The sequence below is a fragment of the Panulirus ornatus genome, chromosome 20 (genome assembly GCF_036320965.1).
Source record: "Panulirus ornatus isolate Po-2019 chromosome 20, ASM3632096v1, whole genome shotgun sequence".
In the NCBI taxonomy this organism is placed as follows: domain Eukaryota; kingdom Metazoa; phylum Arthropoda; class Malacostraca; order Decapoda; family Palinuridae; genus Panulirus; species Panulirus ornatus.
In genome coordinates, this window is record NC_092243.1 from 8310466 (window position 1) to 8326069 (window position 15604).

At 38.8% G+C, this 15604-nt stretch overlaps 1 protein-coding gene across 8 annotated transcripts in view; it reads left to right on the forward strand.

Annotated features, from left to right (window-relative positions):
* Stat92E (Signal transducer and transcription activator Stat92E) overlaps window positions 1-15604 on the forward strand; it is a 119572-nt gene that overhangs the window by 7588 nt on the left and 96380 nt on the right. For all 8 annotated transcript variants that reach the window (XM_071674622.1, XM_071674621.1, XM_071674615.1 and 5 more), the window contains 3 exons: window positions 1840-1979; window positions 3304-3463; window positions 13525-13617. In XM_071674622.1, the coding sequence (XP_071530723.1) occupies window positions 1846-1979; window positions 3304-3463; window positions 13525-13617 (387 nt within the window). In that variant the 5' untranslated portion in view covers window positions 1840-1845. The remainder of the gene's footprint in view (window positions 1-1839; window positions 1980-3303; window positions 3464-13524; window positions 13618-15604) is intronic.

The window sequence follows — 15604 nt, forward strand, 5'->3', positions numbered from 1 at the left end:
AGTCAATTGGGAGGTGAGTTTGAATGGAGAAAAACTGGAGGAAGTGAAGTGTTTTAGATATCTGGGAGTGGACCTGGCAGCGGATGGAACCATGGAAGCGAAAAATATATATTCATATATATATATATATATATATATATATATATATATATATATATATATATATATATATATATATATATATTTTTTTTTTGCCGCTGTCTCCCGCGTTTGCGAGGTAGCGCAAGGAAACAGACGAAAGAAATGGCCCCACCCACCCCCATACACATGTATATACATACGCCCTTACACGCAAATATACATACCTACACAGCTTTCCATGGTTTACCCCAGATGCTTCATATGCCCTGATTCAATCCACTGACAGCACGTCAACCCCGGTATACCACATTGATCCAATTCACTCTATTCCTTGCCCTCCTTTCACCCTCCTGCATGTTCAGGCCCCGATCACACAAAATCTTTTTCACTCCATCTTTCCACTTCCAATTTGGTCTCCCACTTCTCCTCGTTCCCTCCACCTTTGACACATATATCCTCTTGGTCAATCTTTCCTCACTCATTCTCTCCATTTGACCAAACCATTTCAAAACACCCTCTTCACTCTGTCCCTTGCTTGCCTTTCACTCTCCTGTATGTTCAGGTCCCGACCTTTCAAAATCTTTTTCATTCTCTCTCTCTCTCTCTCTCTCTCTCTCTCTCTCTCTCTCTCTCTCTCTCTCTCTCTCTCTCTCTCTAAATATGTTTTTTAGAAGGAGGTAAATGACATGCATAAGACAAGGACAAATGGGAATATTGGTGAAGGGGACAAGCGATATTTTCATAGATTCCTTAGAATGTATGTCCTTGATATATGCATCACAGTGGTTAAGACAGGCCTTGATTCTGATGCCAAAGTTCTGTCTGACCTTCTTGAAAGTCTCATTTGTGACATGCTGGAGGTAGTTAGCTACGTTCAGCTTTAGGTAGTCTGCTTAACTAGGTTTGCCAACATACACAGATCCCTTGGTAGCCCCCCACAGCCAGAAGTCCAATGGGTTCAGATCAGGGCTTTGAGGCACCCATTCTTTAGCAGTGCCGAGGGTTAGGAGGCGGTTGTTGAACAGCTGATGCAGGTAGGCAGTAGTGCCATGTGCAGTATGAGGTGGGGCTACATCTTGCATGAACCAGGTCACACACTTCTAGGAGACATTCCCAGCTCCTGGGAGCGGAGATGATGGGATTTCTTGGGGCTGTTGAAAGTTCAACTTGCTCACAGCATCAGTGTTCACCTGATTTTTTGTGGTTGCTGCTGGATGCCCACTGTTGCCCTTGTGTGTGCTGTGGACAGTTCCCTTGCTTTTAAAATGATTGACAAATCTCAGTATGACATTATTCTTTGGAGCATCATGTGTCCGGACATGGTGCTCACTGCCGAACCGACGACAGATCATAACGTACTATTTAGTCTCATACCACAACTTAACAATCTTGATTCTTTGCTCATGATTTTTGCTATTATATATATTATGTATTGAAGTATGATTAGGTGTGGTTAGGTTGGGGTAGATTAGGTTTGTTATGGTTGGGTTGGGTTAGATTAGGTTTGTAATGGTTTGGTTAGGGTAGGTTGGGTTTGCTTTATACTTGTTTGTATACTTTGGGGGAGTTGACAAGGTGAGTATTATTCTACAACCAATGATATTAATGAGAAGTTTTGAGACTAACGATTAGTTGTAATTGTTTTATTGCATGGATTGCTTGGTTATTCTTCTTATAAATGTCTCACAGTTTATGTTAATTTGAAATTTTTTTTTTCATATTTAGTTATGCATTTGTACTAAATCTTTCATCTTACAGGCCAAAATGTCATTGTGGAATAGAGCACAGCAGTTGCCCCCAGAAGCTTTACGTCAGGTTCAAAATGTCTATGGTGAACAGTTCCCAATTGAAGTGCGACATTATCTGGCTGGCTGGATTGAAGATAAAATGCATCAGTGGTAAGTATTTTTTATTGAATCTCGGATATGTTATTGAATTAAGAAATGGTTACAGTCTTCAGATGATTAATAGGATGCCTAACCATTTTTTGATGTTGCAGATCCAGTGAAATGATAATTTGGAAATGTGTGATAACCCCCTCCAAATTAGGACTCATTTGACTGTTATCTAAGTATTGCATAAGAAATGTTTTCATTTAGGTTTTAGCAAATTGCATAATCTACATTTCTTAAGGCTTTTATTGTATTATTGCAAATATGGTATTGCTGTCATTTTGTAAATTTTGCAGCTTCACAAATTGTTACATAACAAGAAGGCTTAGATATTATATGGACCTCCTTTACTGCTTTGCATTGACTGATCATTTTTGGGGGAAAAATTAGGTTTGAGTGCATGGCAGCAATATGTAGGATGGTACTATAGTTATTAATGATATTTTTTTTCTCAAAGTGAAGGTAGGAGATTCAAGAATTATGACCATATATTCCCTGGCCCAGTGCATGTAAAATAAAAGATCGTAACTGATTTTTGGTGTGTGGATTAGGAACTGTGGTTTCTGTGCGTCACATATGACAGCTAGAGAATGGATGTAAGCGAATTTGGCCTTCCTTTGTCTGTTCCTGGTACCATGTTGACCTGGAAAATGGAGATCAATTTTGAAAGAAGAAACAAAGAAAGGATATATCTTCCATCTGCAGTGAATGTGTTAAGGACTGTTATTGGTACATTATTTTACAGTGATACCCAGAACAAACTTCCTCTTGCAAGATTGATTTTCCAGGCAAGCAGCTGGTTGCTTGCCTTCATTTTGCTTGCATGCAGCACTGGCTTTGGGCTGGTAATAAGAAATGAAGAATACAGAATGAAAAGAATTCCATATGCTGAAATTATTTGAATTTAGAGAAGGATTGTATTTAAAGCAAATAGTGGGAAGGAGATTAAAGCATATGTTGAGATGTGAAAATAGGGTTAGGGGGTGTATGTAGAGGTGTGTGAATTTGAATCAGGGTGCAGGGACTGGTAGTTAAGTCATGTAAGTTTTGTTGGAATAAATAACTTATTTTTTATTGCACTTTTTATCGTAATTAGAAATTTTATATTTTCATTCATTTTATTCCTTTAACTAATTTTTTTATTGAATGAAGTAAAGTTTTTCAACCAGTAATTAAACAAGAAAATTTGATGGCACATTTCGTGATTCATTAACCAGTAAGTACTAGTGACTGTCACATCAGTGAGACATAATTTCTATAAAGGTACCATTGGATGTTTTGCTTGATGAATTCACTTTTCTTATTTCTGATTAGTTTAATTATTCTGCAGGAATGAGATTGATCCAGATAACATATCCCACACCCAGTATGCTCAGTCACTTGTGTCACAACTAATTCAAGAGATGGAAAACAAAGCTCTCAGTTATGGCAGCAGTGAAGATCTTTTCCTTGTCCGGATACGCCTGGATGAGGCTGCAAATTCATTTAAGGTATGTTTAGCTTAAAATAGTATCTTGTAATGAATGTTTTGCTTGATACTTTCCAGGGTACTTTATGTTAATTGATGTTAATATGTGTGAAGTTACCTGAAGACAAATGAGGTTTTTAGAAGCTTTACAAGAAACAGAATGCTTATAACTGTGGTAACTTCTCTCTTGTTGGGAGATTTTGCATTTAGTTTAAGTGAACGTATCTCTTCAGTTACTGTGGCAATTTTTGACAGGCTTTTCTCTTATTTTCTTTTTTCTATAGTTACAAATAGTCACAAAAGCTATATATATGACAAAAATTTATTTTGAAAATTTGTTTTTTTACTAAAATCTACCAACAGCATGGCTGACTAGGTAGGCTTGCTAAAGTGAAAGAGCAATCTCCTGTGTCTGTGATTGAACACTCACTTCTTTAATCAAAATTCCTCCGCTTTAAGGCATACTCTTAAATGTGACTACAAATTTTATTGTATAATATTTTTACAAGATTCCCTTTTTTTAGATTTTTTGACTTCAGAAGTGTTAAAATTGGTCTCAATACTGTCTTCGGATGCACTTCTTTGAAAAATGTTTTATAACCCAAGCTAAGAGCAGTTGTTTCATGAAAAGCATATGTATCAGGCTTGAGTAAACCTATTCTTACATGGTTCATTCCATCTTTTTGCTCTAATTTAACATATAACTTGCTTGACTGAGGGGTATAGGAGATGGGAACTGTTTTTCTCAAGACATCAAGAAACATGGTAGATCATGTAGATGGAGTCCAGTATTGTAATTGCCTTCAGGTTCCCCTGAGCCTTATTTGCCATGCATTATGTAGTTATTGGAAGTTACTGCATTTACTGTGTGGCTTGTAATGCATAAGAGCATTTAGAGATCAAGTTTTGGTGGCTGTCAGTGTGTATGTCATGGGCCCTAAAAGCTTATGTACCGAAGATGATGGATGTATTGGAAATAAAATGCCAGAGGACAGTACTTGGTGTTAGGAGGCTTTATTGAGTAGGCATGACAGAGTGAGAGAGATAGGTGGCAGTAAGTGAAGTATGCTTGAGAGGGTTGAACAGGATGTGTTGAAGTGGTGTGGATGATTGGAGAGAATGAATGAAGAGTGACTGACTAAGAGGATTAGCATATCAGATATTGAGGGAATGAGGAGACTGAGGACGAGATGGAAGAGAGTGAAAGATGCTCAAGTTTTTGGGGCTTGAGTATGCTGAAGGATGTAAGGTTTGTAGGATTGGTGCAATATGGTACACAAGGTTTGATGTTCTGTGAGATGGCTGAACCAATGGTTATGAAGTGCTCAAGGCTAAAGATGGAAAGATCTGTGAAATATGGCTGTGGTAAGGGGACTTTGGTTTTATGATAGTCATTACTGCTAGAGAGTGGATGTGAGCAGATGAGTGTTTTTCTGTTGTCTGTTCTTGGTGCTACCTTGATAGTGTAGGAAATGGCAAACATAATACAAATTCAGTGAACTTGTTGGATATCATCAATCTGGATAAGGCCTCCTTCCAGGACTTTGCTTACATCTGGAATGCCTCTGCTTTGTTTGAATGGGTAATTGATGAAAGTCAGTCAAGCTTGTCATTTTTCTGAAAGTCTTTTAGGTGTTTTATTTTTTGTGGCATCAAGGATAGCAAACTACAATCTGTTAGCTACACAGTGTGTAGAATCTTCTCTTTTCATCTCAACCTCATTCCATTGACTTTCCATAGCATGACACTGTTGCTATCATTACCATCTCTAGTGAGACATTCTGATTGATCCTGCCGGATAGTCATGTCTGCTAACTCAGGAATGATATTCACTGCTCTCATGGAGGCATCTGCATTTGCTGAAGGTAGAAGGGTAATACATAGAAATGCTATCTTTGACTGATTGTCTTTCATATTCTTGATGTATACATCCATATTATTAATCACTACCTTATCAGTTAACCCATCCATAATGAAGTGGAAGTGTGTCTACTTCATGAAGGGCTCCTATTCTGATTTGACTAATGCTTGTGAGTGATTAATAAACCCCCTGGCTTTGTCATCATTAAGATACTGAATTCTTGAAATTAAAAGAAGCATTCACTATATGGACTTGAAGAATGTCCCTCTCTTCACATGACACTTTATCATTTCATGCCATAGTTTAAAATCCCAGCTGATGGTTTCCTTCAAATACCCATAGATGTACTGCCACAGCTGGAAAAATATCATGATTTTCAGTCATTCACAGAATGTCAAGAGTCAAGGGATATATGGTATTGATGTATGTATATACATGTGGATGTGAGTGGGTTGGGCCAATATTTCGTCTGTTTCCTTGCGCTACCCTGCTAAAGCAGGAGACAGTGACAAAATGAATAAATAGATAGATAGATTTAGGTGAAAAGAAAGTTATTTGTTTATTATTCTTGTAAGTAAAGTTCTGAGATAACTTGTAAACCTGTAAAAAATGTGTGTTAAGATATATAAGATATGCATGAGGTGTTGAAAAATATTCCTTCAGAAATAAATTTTGTAATGAATTGTTATATTTTATTTTATATTCCCTGGGGATAGGGAAGAAAGAATAATGCCTGTGTAGTCCCTACATGTTGTAGAAGGCGACTTAGAGGGGAAGGAGTGGTGGTTGGAAATCCTTCCTTCCTGTATTACTTTCCAAATGCAGGAACAGAGCCAGGAGCCAAGTGAGGAATTGTCCCCCTAAGGCTCTGTCATCTGTGCTTGATGCTACCTTGCTCACATGAGAAATGGCACGTATGTATGAAAATAGAATGAAAAGAAATTATGCCTGGAAAAGATTGATTATTGCACTTATATATCATGGAGAGAATGAGGGAAGAAAGTTTGACAAAGAAAATATTTTTGTCAGTGGTGCAGGGAAGAGAAGAAAGGAGAGACCAAATTGGAGATGGAAGGTTGTGAAAAAGATTTTGAGTGTTTTGGGCCTGATGATGCAGGGGCTAAAGGTGTGCACAGGGTAGAATGAATTGGAGCAGTGTGGTACACATGGGTTGACATGCTGTCTGTGGACTGGACTGTGGCATATAAAGCACTTAGGGAAACCACAGAAAGGTATGTGGGCCCTGGTTATGTATGGGGGGGCTGTGGTTTTGGTGCATTATACATGACAACTAGAGAATGAATATGAGTGAATAAAGCATTTCTGAGTCTGTTCCTGTTGCTACCTTGCTACTGTGGAAAGTGATGGATAAGTATGAAAAAGAACCAATTTTCATGAAAGGGTCTTTGTGTTACCCAGGATCTTCTAAATGCTCCTGCAGCCCCAAGGCTTAGCTGTTTCCAGTTGCAGATAAATCTAGACTTTTTTTGGAGTAAGGAGCTCTTTGACAAGTTTGTACTTCCAATGATAATCTCACCAAAGGGGACCTTTTACCTGCAGTGTATGCTTGTGCTGGTGGAGTCTGTTTATTGTGAACATACATAGATAAGGAGCATCCATGTCACCAGTATAGAGGCCTATCTTTTATCAGTTCAACACCCTCTTACTTTAACATAAAGAAAGGAAATTTTGCTGATTTTTTTTTAGTACTTTTTTAGCCTATATATGGTGGGATGCATACACTGTAAACTTGTCACGGGAGGGGTGGAAGTCATGATTGAAGTTTTATTCTACTTAACTGCTATAAAGTGGCCATATGAGGTATGTTAGCTCATTTTTTTGTATCAATCCTATACTTATACATTTGTTTCTTTGATTTTATAATGGAAGGAAACGAAATTTGATGTGCATTCTGTAACACCAGCATGAGGGATCTATGTGTATACTTCACTAATATATTATACTTTTATTAATTATGTAAGCTTATTATTTTGTCCTCTTTGATTTTGCTTAAATTTTATTTAATTGAGAATGGGAAATAGAAAATTTGGCAACAAATTTACCCGTTTGTTGGTACAGGTAATATACCTCCTTGGTCATTGGCTGTCTACCAACTACTACGTATGCATACATACATAAGGATGTAACTAAAACAATGAAAGTCTGGCTAAAGTACATTTAGGACATGATTTTTTCACACTGTTGCACTCACCCCAATTTTCTGTGTGTGTTTATTCGTTTGTTATATGATTTCTATGTGCATTGCTTTTTGCAGAAGATAACCCCTGCATACATTAAGGGATGGATTTATGGATTGTTTGCATTATATAGTAAATCCCTTGCTTAATGGATTTCCTTGTATTGGAATTTGGCTCAAATGGACCGTTCCATACTGTATGATGTCTTTTCTAAAAGTAGGAACATATGGCACAAGACAATAATTTTTCCCATAAGGATCATTTGAAATACTGCTTTATTAATGTAGATTTCAGCTGCAGTGTTACAGAGATGAAAGAGACCAATTACATATATTGAATAATGCTTTAGTTTTTTTTTTTTTTTTTTTTTGCTGTCTCCTGCGTTTGCGAGGTAGCGCAAGGAAACAGACGAAAGAAATGGCCCAACCCACCCCCATACACATGTATATACATACGTCCACACACGCAAATATACATACCTACACAGCTTTCCGTGGTTTACCCCAGACGCCCCACACGTCCTGTCCCAATCCACTGACAGCGCGTCAACCCCGGTACACCTCATCGATCCATTTCACTCTATTCCTTGCCCTCCTTTCACCCTCCTGCATGTTCAGGCCCCGATCACACAAAATCTTTTTCACTCCATCTTTCCACCTCCAATTTGGTCTCCCACTTCTCCTCGTTCCCTCCACCTCCGACACATATATCCTCTTGGTCAATCTTTCCTCACTCATTCTCTCCATGTGCCCAAACCATTTCAAAACACCCTCTTCTGCTCTCTCAACCACGCTCTTTTTATTTCCACACATCTCTCTTACCCTTACGTTACTTACTCGATCAAACCACCTCACACCACACATTGTCCTCAAACATCTCATTTCCAGCACATCCATCCTCCTGCGCACAACTCTATCCATAGTCCACGCCTTGCAACCATACAACATTGTTGGAACCACTATTCCTTCAAACATACCCATTTTTGCTTTCCGAGATAATGTTCTCGACTTGCACACATTCTTCAAGGCTCCCAGGATTTTCGCCCCCTCCCCCACCCTATGATCCACTTCCGCTTCCATGGTTCCATCCGCTGCCAGATCCACTCCCAGATATCTAAAACACTTTACTTCCTCCAGTTTTTCTCCATTCAAACTTACCTCCCAATTGACTTGATCCTCAACCCTACTGTACCTAATAACCTTGCTCTTATTCACATTTACTCTTAACTTTCTTCGTTCACACACTTTACCAAACTCAGTCACCAGCTTCTGCAGTTTCTCACATGAATCAGCCACCAGCGCTGTATCATCAGCGAACAACAACTGACTCACTTCCCAAGCTCTCTCATCCACAACAGACTTCATACTTGCCCCTCTTTCCAATACTCTTGCATTCACCTCCCTAACAACCCCATCCATAAACAAATTAAACAACCATGGAGACATCACACACCCCTGCTGCAAACCTACATTCACTGAGAACCAATCACTTTCCTCTCTTCCTACACGTACACATGCCTTACATCCTCGATAAAAACTTTTCACTGCTTCTAACAACTTGCCTCCCACACCATATATTCTTAATACCTTCCACAGAGCATCTCTATCCACTCTATCATATGCCTTTTATATGGTTGTACAACATCATCAGCATTGCATTGTTTAGAATAGCAAGGCAATCCCCTTGCACCCTTTAACTCCAAAGTCCAGGCTGAAAATTTCTTGAGTTGCCATTAGTGGTAAACATGATCCATAATATAATTATATGACTGAAATCTGTATATATTTTTTCTCATAAATACCTTATGAATACATAAATACTCATATTTAGTATAGCTTTGATATGAATGACCAAGTATGTTGTTTATTGATTTTTTAGATTTAACAAAAAGACAGTACTCAAGTAACTTGATGGGGTGAGGATGATTCATTGCTCATGTAAGTGCTTCTAGCTTTAAACTGATTTGTAACACACTTACTTTCAGAATTATACTTCAGAGTTAGTTTCAGTCAGTCAGGTTTTATTTTGTGATATTACAGTAGTTGAAAGGAAAACTAGATCTTTTATTGATGAAAGCAGGGTAAGAAAAAAGCTTTTAATCAGTAGTAAGAGCGATGGAGCTTTGTAAAGGTTCAGTGTAGTAGGTTAAACCTTTTATCTTGAGTGCTTCCTGTGGTGCTGATGTGCAGTTACCTGTTCTTCTCTTTACTGATTTGATGCTTCTGTGTCTAGAGGGCATTTTTCATAAGATGCTTGTTTATATTTTTGAGTTGAGATCCAGATGAGTGCATGCTCAAGGACTTAAACAGGGTAAGTGTTATCTCTTGGTCAGTCCTCTTATGTACCATGCCATAGTAGTTCCAAGTATAAAAGAAAAAGCACGGATTTAGTTACAGATGAATTCCCGCATTGAAAGTTGTTAGTTCTGAAATATAGTAAATTTTGCCATATCCATGAATCATTGTTTTGGATGAGAATGATATGTGCCAGTGCAGTTAGCTAAAAGTAATTGAATACATGTGATAACTGTGTAAGAGACATGGATTGGAGCCATGTTTAAGTGATTAGCAGGTGTTTAACTGATATACTTCCAAGTGTGTCTGGATATCCTATCTTACCTTCTGTTTATTGGTGAAATGTAGCAAGATATATTGAAGCAAGAGACTGGACTTTATATCAACTAGTTTTGATTTAAGTCTTTTAGAGAATAATTCGCCTGAAGGAGACTTTGCTGAAACTAATTGAGATGAATGAATTCTTAGCTCTTGCTGTCAGCTTCCCCAGCTACCTTTTACCCATTTGTCACTTTTTTGTATAACTTAATGAAAAAGGTGCAAGAATATAGAGATGATGTCATCTGTCAGTCCATCAGTGTGACTGTGTTCAGTGTATAATTAGGATTGTTTATCTCTGATATAGAATTTGGAGCTGCAGATAAGAATCAGACATCATATATGGCTCTCCTTTGGAATTAGGATAAATCTTGTATATTGGAAAGTATCTTTGTGAGACAAATCTTTTTCCTTTTGTATTGTATAGTTTTTGTTGACTTTGAAAGTAGGAAAACTCTAACAATGTTTACCTTGGTAATTTGAGCATTCACTTATTTTCCTTGCCTTTAAACATTCTTCCAATCCACAGTTACCTCACCATGAGACATACATACATTAAAAATGATAACAACCAGTTAACAACATAGTCACCCCCTTTCTCAAATAATTCAGCTTTGGTCCCTCTCCGTCTGCTTTACCACACTTGGTGGAAAAATGCGTGGAATGGAATGAGCGAGGGAGGCATGTAAGGACAGGGATAAGTGGAGACTCTTTTGTTGAGGCCACCCCTTTGATGGGAATTCCTGAAGGGAGTGAGCTTCAGAGATATAGACGGATAGATCAATCATATATAGCATTTTTACCAAACCACTGGCCATAGCTCATTTTTTCTGTTCCTTGTCCAATATACATTCTCCGTCATGCAACTCCTTAAGTTTATGCACATATGGTATCAGCATTAGGCATGTCCTCAGTCGTTTTTGTCCATTCATCCGCCACTCTTTTCTTATAAAAGTATTCTTTAGAATATTTTCTTTTTTTGACAAGTATCTAACCTAATTTGATGTTATATCTTTTTTTTTTGACAAGTATCTAACCTAACGTGATATTTTATCCCCTGGTTGCTATATCCCAGCTTCTCTTGAAGAACTCTTCTCTGTGTACTCTGTTGATCTATTTTGAAATCTGAAAGGTAGTGATCAGTTTTTTCCTGACTCTCTTCTAAGTTGGGCCTATTGAAAGCCTTTTGCCTTTCCCTGTAACTTAATGCCTTAATTCTGGTGCCTTTCCAATGCCTTAATTTTGGTGCCTTTCCTGTTGCCCTTCTCTGGACTTTCTCTTTTTAGCTCTTTGTGCTTCATTAGGTGTGCTGACCAAATTTGAGAAATGTTATCTTGTTTTGGCCTCATGCAGGATATGAACATCTTGCTAAATACTTCCTTATCCATATACATGAAAGCTGTTCTAATATTTTCAACATGTAGGTAATAGTTGGTAGGCTGCTAGCAACCAAGGGAGGTATATTACCAGTACTAATGGCCTGATTATCAGGAGGGTTAATGATATCTGCATATTTAGCCAATACTTCATTGGTTGTCAAGTTGCACTCCTCTGACCCAGGTTGCTGTCTTTTCTATCTGCCTTACCCACATGTGGACTACTTGCACTCTGTCCACAACCATACAATCTCTCCTTGTCACACATAACTCTTGACAACACTTAACTCACACAGCTCATTCTTTGTAAATTTTCCCATGTGCTAACCCTACCTTTAGGCAGAATGGTAGGAGCAGTCGATAGAAGTAGTAGGTAGTATATTTAGGCAGAAGCAGTTGGTAGAAACATTAGGAAGAAGTTGTAGGTAGGAACATTAGGCAGGAGCATTAGGTAGTAGTAGTCAGTAGGAACATTAGATAGAAGCCCCTGTAAAACTGTGATAGAGTTGCTCTCTGCCAGGAGCCTGTTCAGGGTGAGGCACTAAAGGCTAAAAAGCACCACTGGTATTTACTAGTTATGGAGACTATTGCTGTGGCCATCCCCATAAGGGAGTTTCAGGAGGGTATTGGTATCAGTGATATGGATATACATTTTCAGCATTAGATAGCAGCTGGTAGGCTAGGGAGGTATATTACCAGTACTTCCTGCATGGGTATTGGGAGGGTTAGTGACAGCTCTGTTGTGAGCCAGCTCTTCAGTGGATGGCAAGTTGCACTTCACTGACCCAGATATCTGTCTTCTCTTTTGGCCTCACCCATATATGGATTACTGGCATTCTGTCCACAAACATAAATTATCACTTTCTCACATGTAACACTTAACAACAATTGACTCACACAGCTCATTCCTTGAAACTAGATTTTTCTATGGTGAGCACTATTCATTAGCCTTGCCTTTGGACAAAATTATAAGAGCAATAGATAGAAGGAATAGGTAGGAAGATTTAGGCAGGAGCTTTAGGTAGAAGTAGTAGGTGGGAGCATTAGGTAGAAGTAGTAGTTGGGAACATTTGGTAGATGTTTTCAGTAGGGACATTATATTAGAGCCCCTGCAAACACTGCACTAGAGTTGCCCACTGTCAGAGGCTTGTTAAGGGTGAGGCACCAAAGGCTAAGAAATGGCACTGGATTTCACTGTTATGGAGACTATTGCTGTAGCCATCCCTTTGAGCGAGTTCCAGGAGGGAGCAGGTGTCAGATAGGTATATAAGTAGATAGATTTTCAGCACAGTTTGTCTCCTTCAGGATTGTTGTAGTGCAGGACTTAGGTCACAGGTTGGGAAGATGTTGATATTCAAATCCTTCGTACACACAGAATCCTGAAGCTTATCTCCTGCTAAATGATAATCATGCAAAGGCTTTCTTTTGCTTAGTATCATCTTCATGGCTTTGCATTTGCTAAGGATGAATTTCACCAACCACATTTTAGACCAATTTTAGAGTTTGTTATGTGTGTATTTGTGTGTGAATGCAGTTGGTTTGGTTACATCACAAGTGAGAGATCACCTTTAGCAAGGCTCTACCTTCATTAGTAGAAGGAAAAGAGTAGCAGTTATTACATAGAGAACTTTTGTACTTTAAAGGAATCTATCATTTCACTTCCTCTGCTTGTACCCCATAAAAGGGTACAAAGGTTGTATGACTATGATGACTAACTAACCTGACAAGCATATTATAATGTGGTATTTACCAACCTCTCATTAAGTACAATATGACAGTGAGTCTTACAGTGGGCAATGAAAGGTAGATGTATGATGATAGAAGACTATTGTGTATTATTATTTTATTATTTGAATGGGTGAAGGAAAACAATTCTGATAAATATTTGTTTAGAATTGAGTAGTAGCACATGCTCATAATACTTGATGCTCTGTCAAGAATTGTTAGTTTGTTTCTGGTAAAAGTGTATCTTATGCTTTCTATTATGTTGTATGATTGATTAGAACGTGATTAAAGGATTACTTTATATTTTTCAGACTCGGTACCTGAATAACAATCCTCTTGCTTTAGTATCCATCATACGAGAGTGCCTTAAAACAGAGCTTCATTTGGTTCAACAACACGAAAGTGTAAGTTCTTTTGTTCATTTTCTAAAGTCAGGTTATTGTAGTTGAGTTTAATTGATAGTGTTGGCTTATTTTCAGCAACTAAGACTTTTTGCAGGTTTTAGGATTCAGCCTTGTGAAAAGAGCTATTTGAGGGGTGCTTGTCATGTCAGTGAATGAGTAAGTAATAATAAGTAGTTAGCAGATGTGGAATGTTAGAGAGAGGAAAAGATGCGGGTTGTAGTATCACAGGGTGGTTTAGGAAAAATATCTTGAAGTGGTTTGGTCATATGGAGTTGATGGATGATGATGGAACAGCTAGGAAAATGTAGTTCACTGGAAAAAGTGAATGAGGGAAAGATAGCAAGCATCAGAAAAATAGAATGAGGGAAAGATAGCAAGCATCCTAGGTTTGGGGAAGATGGAGCATGCTACAGAAATATGACTTTTCTTGGTTTTCATGCATGCCCATTTTTTATGACAGTTTTTGTCATTCCTGGGATTCACAAGATAGTAACCATATATAATGTAGGAATACAGGGGATAGGGAAGAGAAAATACTTCCCACGTATTCCATGCTTATTGTAGAAGGCGGCTCAAGAGGGCAGGAAACCTTACCTCTTTGTATTTTTAGATTCTGAAAGATGGCACAGAAGGAACTAAGCAAGGAGTGCTTGCCCTCCTTGAAGGCTCAGGCATGTGTTGTCAGAATGTGTGTGGATGTATGAAGATGCGGAAAGGGAGAGGTAGGTAGTATGTTTGAGGAGGGAATTTTGAATTTTGTTTATCTGAGTGATATAAACCTAAAGGGGAGGGGAGAAGAATGGCTTGGGAATGTAGGGGGGGCGGGGGTGTAAACATCAGGGATTATTTTGAGAGCAAGAGCTAAGAAGGGGTAGCACTGTTGCAGATTGAGGAATTATGAAGATGTGTGAACAAGTTATAGGAACAATAACCCTTGATTGTTCTTTTTTTTTTTTTTTTTTTTTTTGTCGCTGTCTCCCGCATTTGCGAGGTAGCGCAAGGAAACAGACGAAAGAAATGGCCCAACCCACCCCCATACACATGTATATACATACACGTCCACACATGCAAATATACATACCTACACAGCTTTCCATGGTTTACCCCAGACGCTTCACATGCCCTGATTCAATCCACTGACAGCACGTCAACCCCGGTATACCACATCGATCCAATTCACTCTACTCCTTGCCCTCCTTTCACCCTCCTGCATGTTCAGGCCCCGATCACACAAAATCTTTTTCACTCCATCTTTCCACCTCCAATTTGGTCTCCCACTTCTCCTCGTTCCCTCCACCTCCGACACATATATTCTCTTGGTCGATCTTTCCTCACTCATTCTCTCCATGTGCCCAAACCATTTCAAAACACCCTCTTCTGCTCTCTCAACCACGCTCTTTTTATTTCCACACATCTCTCTTACCCTTACGTTACTTACTCGATCAAACCACCTCACACCACACATTGTCCTCAAACATCTCATTTCCAGCACATCCACCCTCCTGCGCACAACTCTATCCATAGCCCACGCCTCGCAACCATACAAAATTGTTGGAACCACTATTCCTTCAAACATACCCATTTTTGCTTTCCGAGATAATGTTCTCGACTTGCACACATTCTTCAAGGCTCCCAGGATTTTCGCCCCCTCCCCCACCCTATGATCCACTTCTGCTTTCATGGTTCCATCCACTGCCAGATCCACTCCCAGATATCTAAAACACTTTACTTCCTCCAGTTTTTCTCCATTTAAACTTACCTCCCAATTGACTTGACCCTCAACCCTACTGTACCTAATAACCTTGCTCTTATTCACATTTACTCTTAACTTTCTTCTTTCGCACACTTTACCAAACTCAGTCACCAGCTTCTGCAGTTTCTCACATGAATCAGCCACCAGCGCTGTATCATCAGCGAACAACAACTGACTCACTTCCCAAGCTCTCTCATCCACAACAGACTTCATACTTGCCCCTCTTTCCAAAAC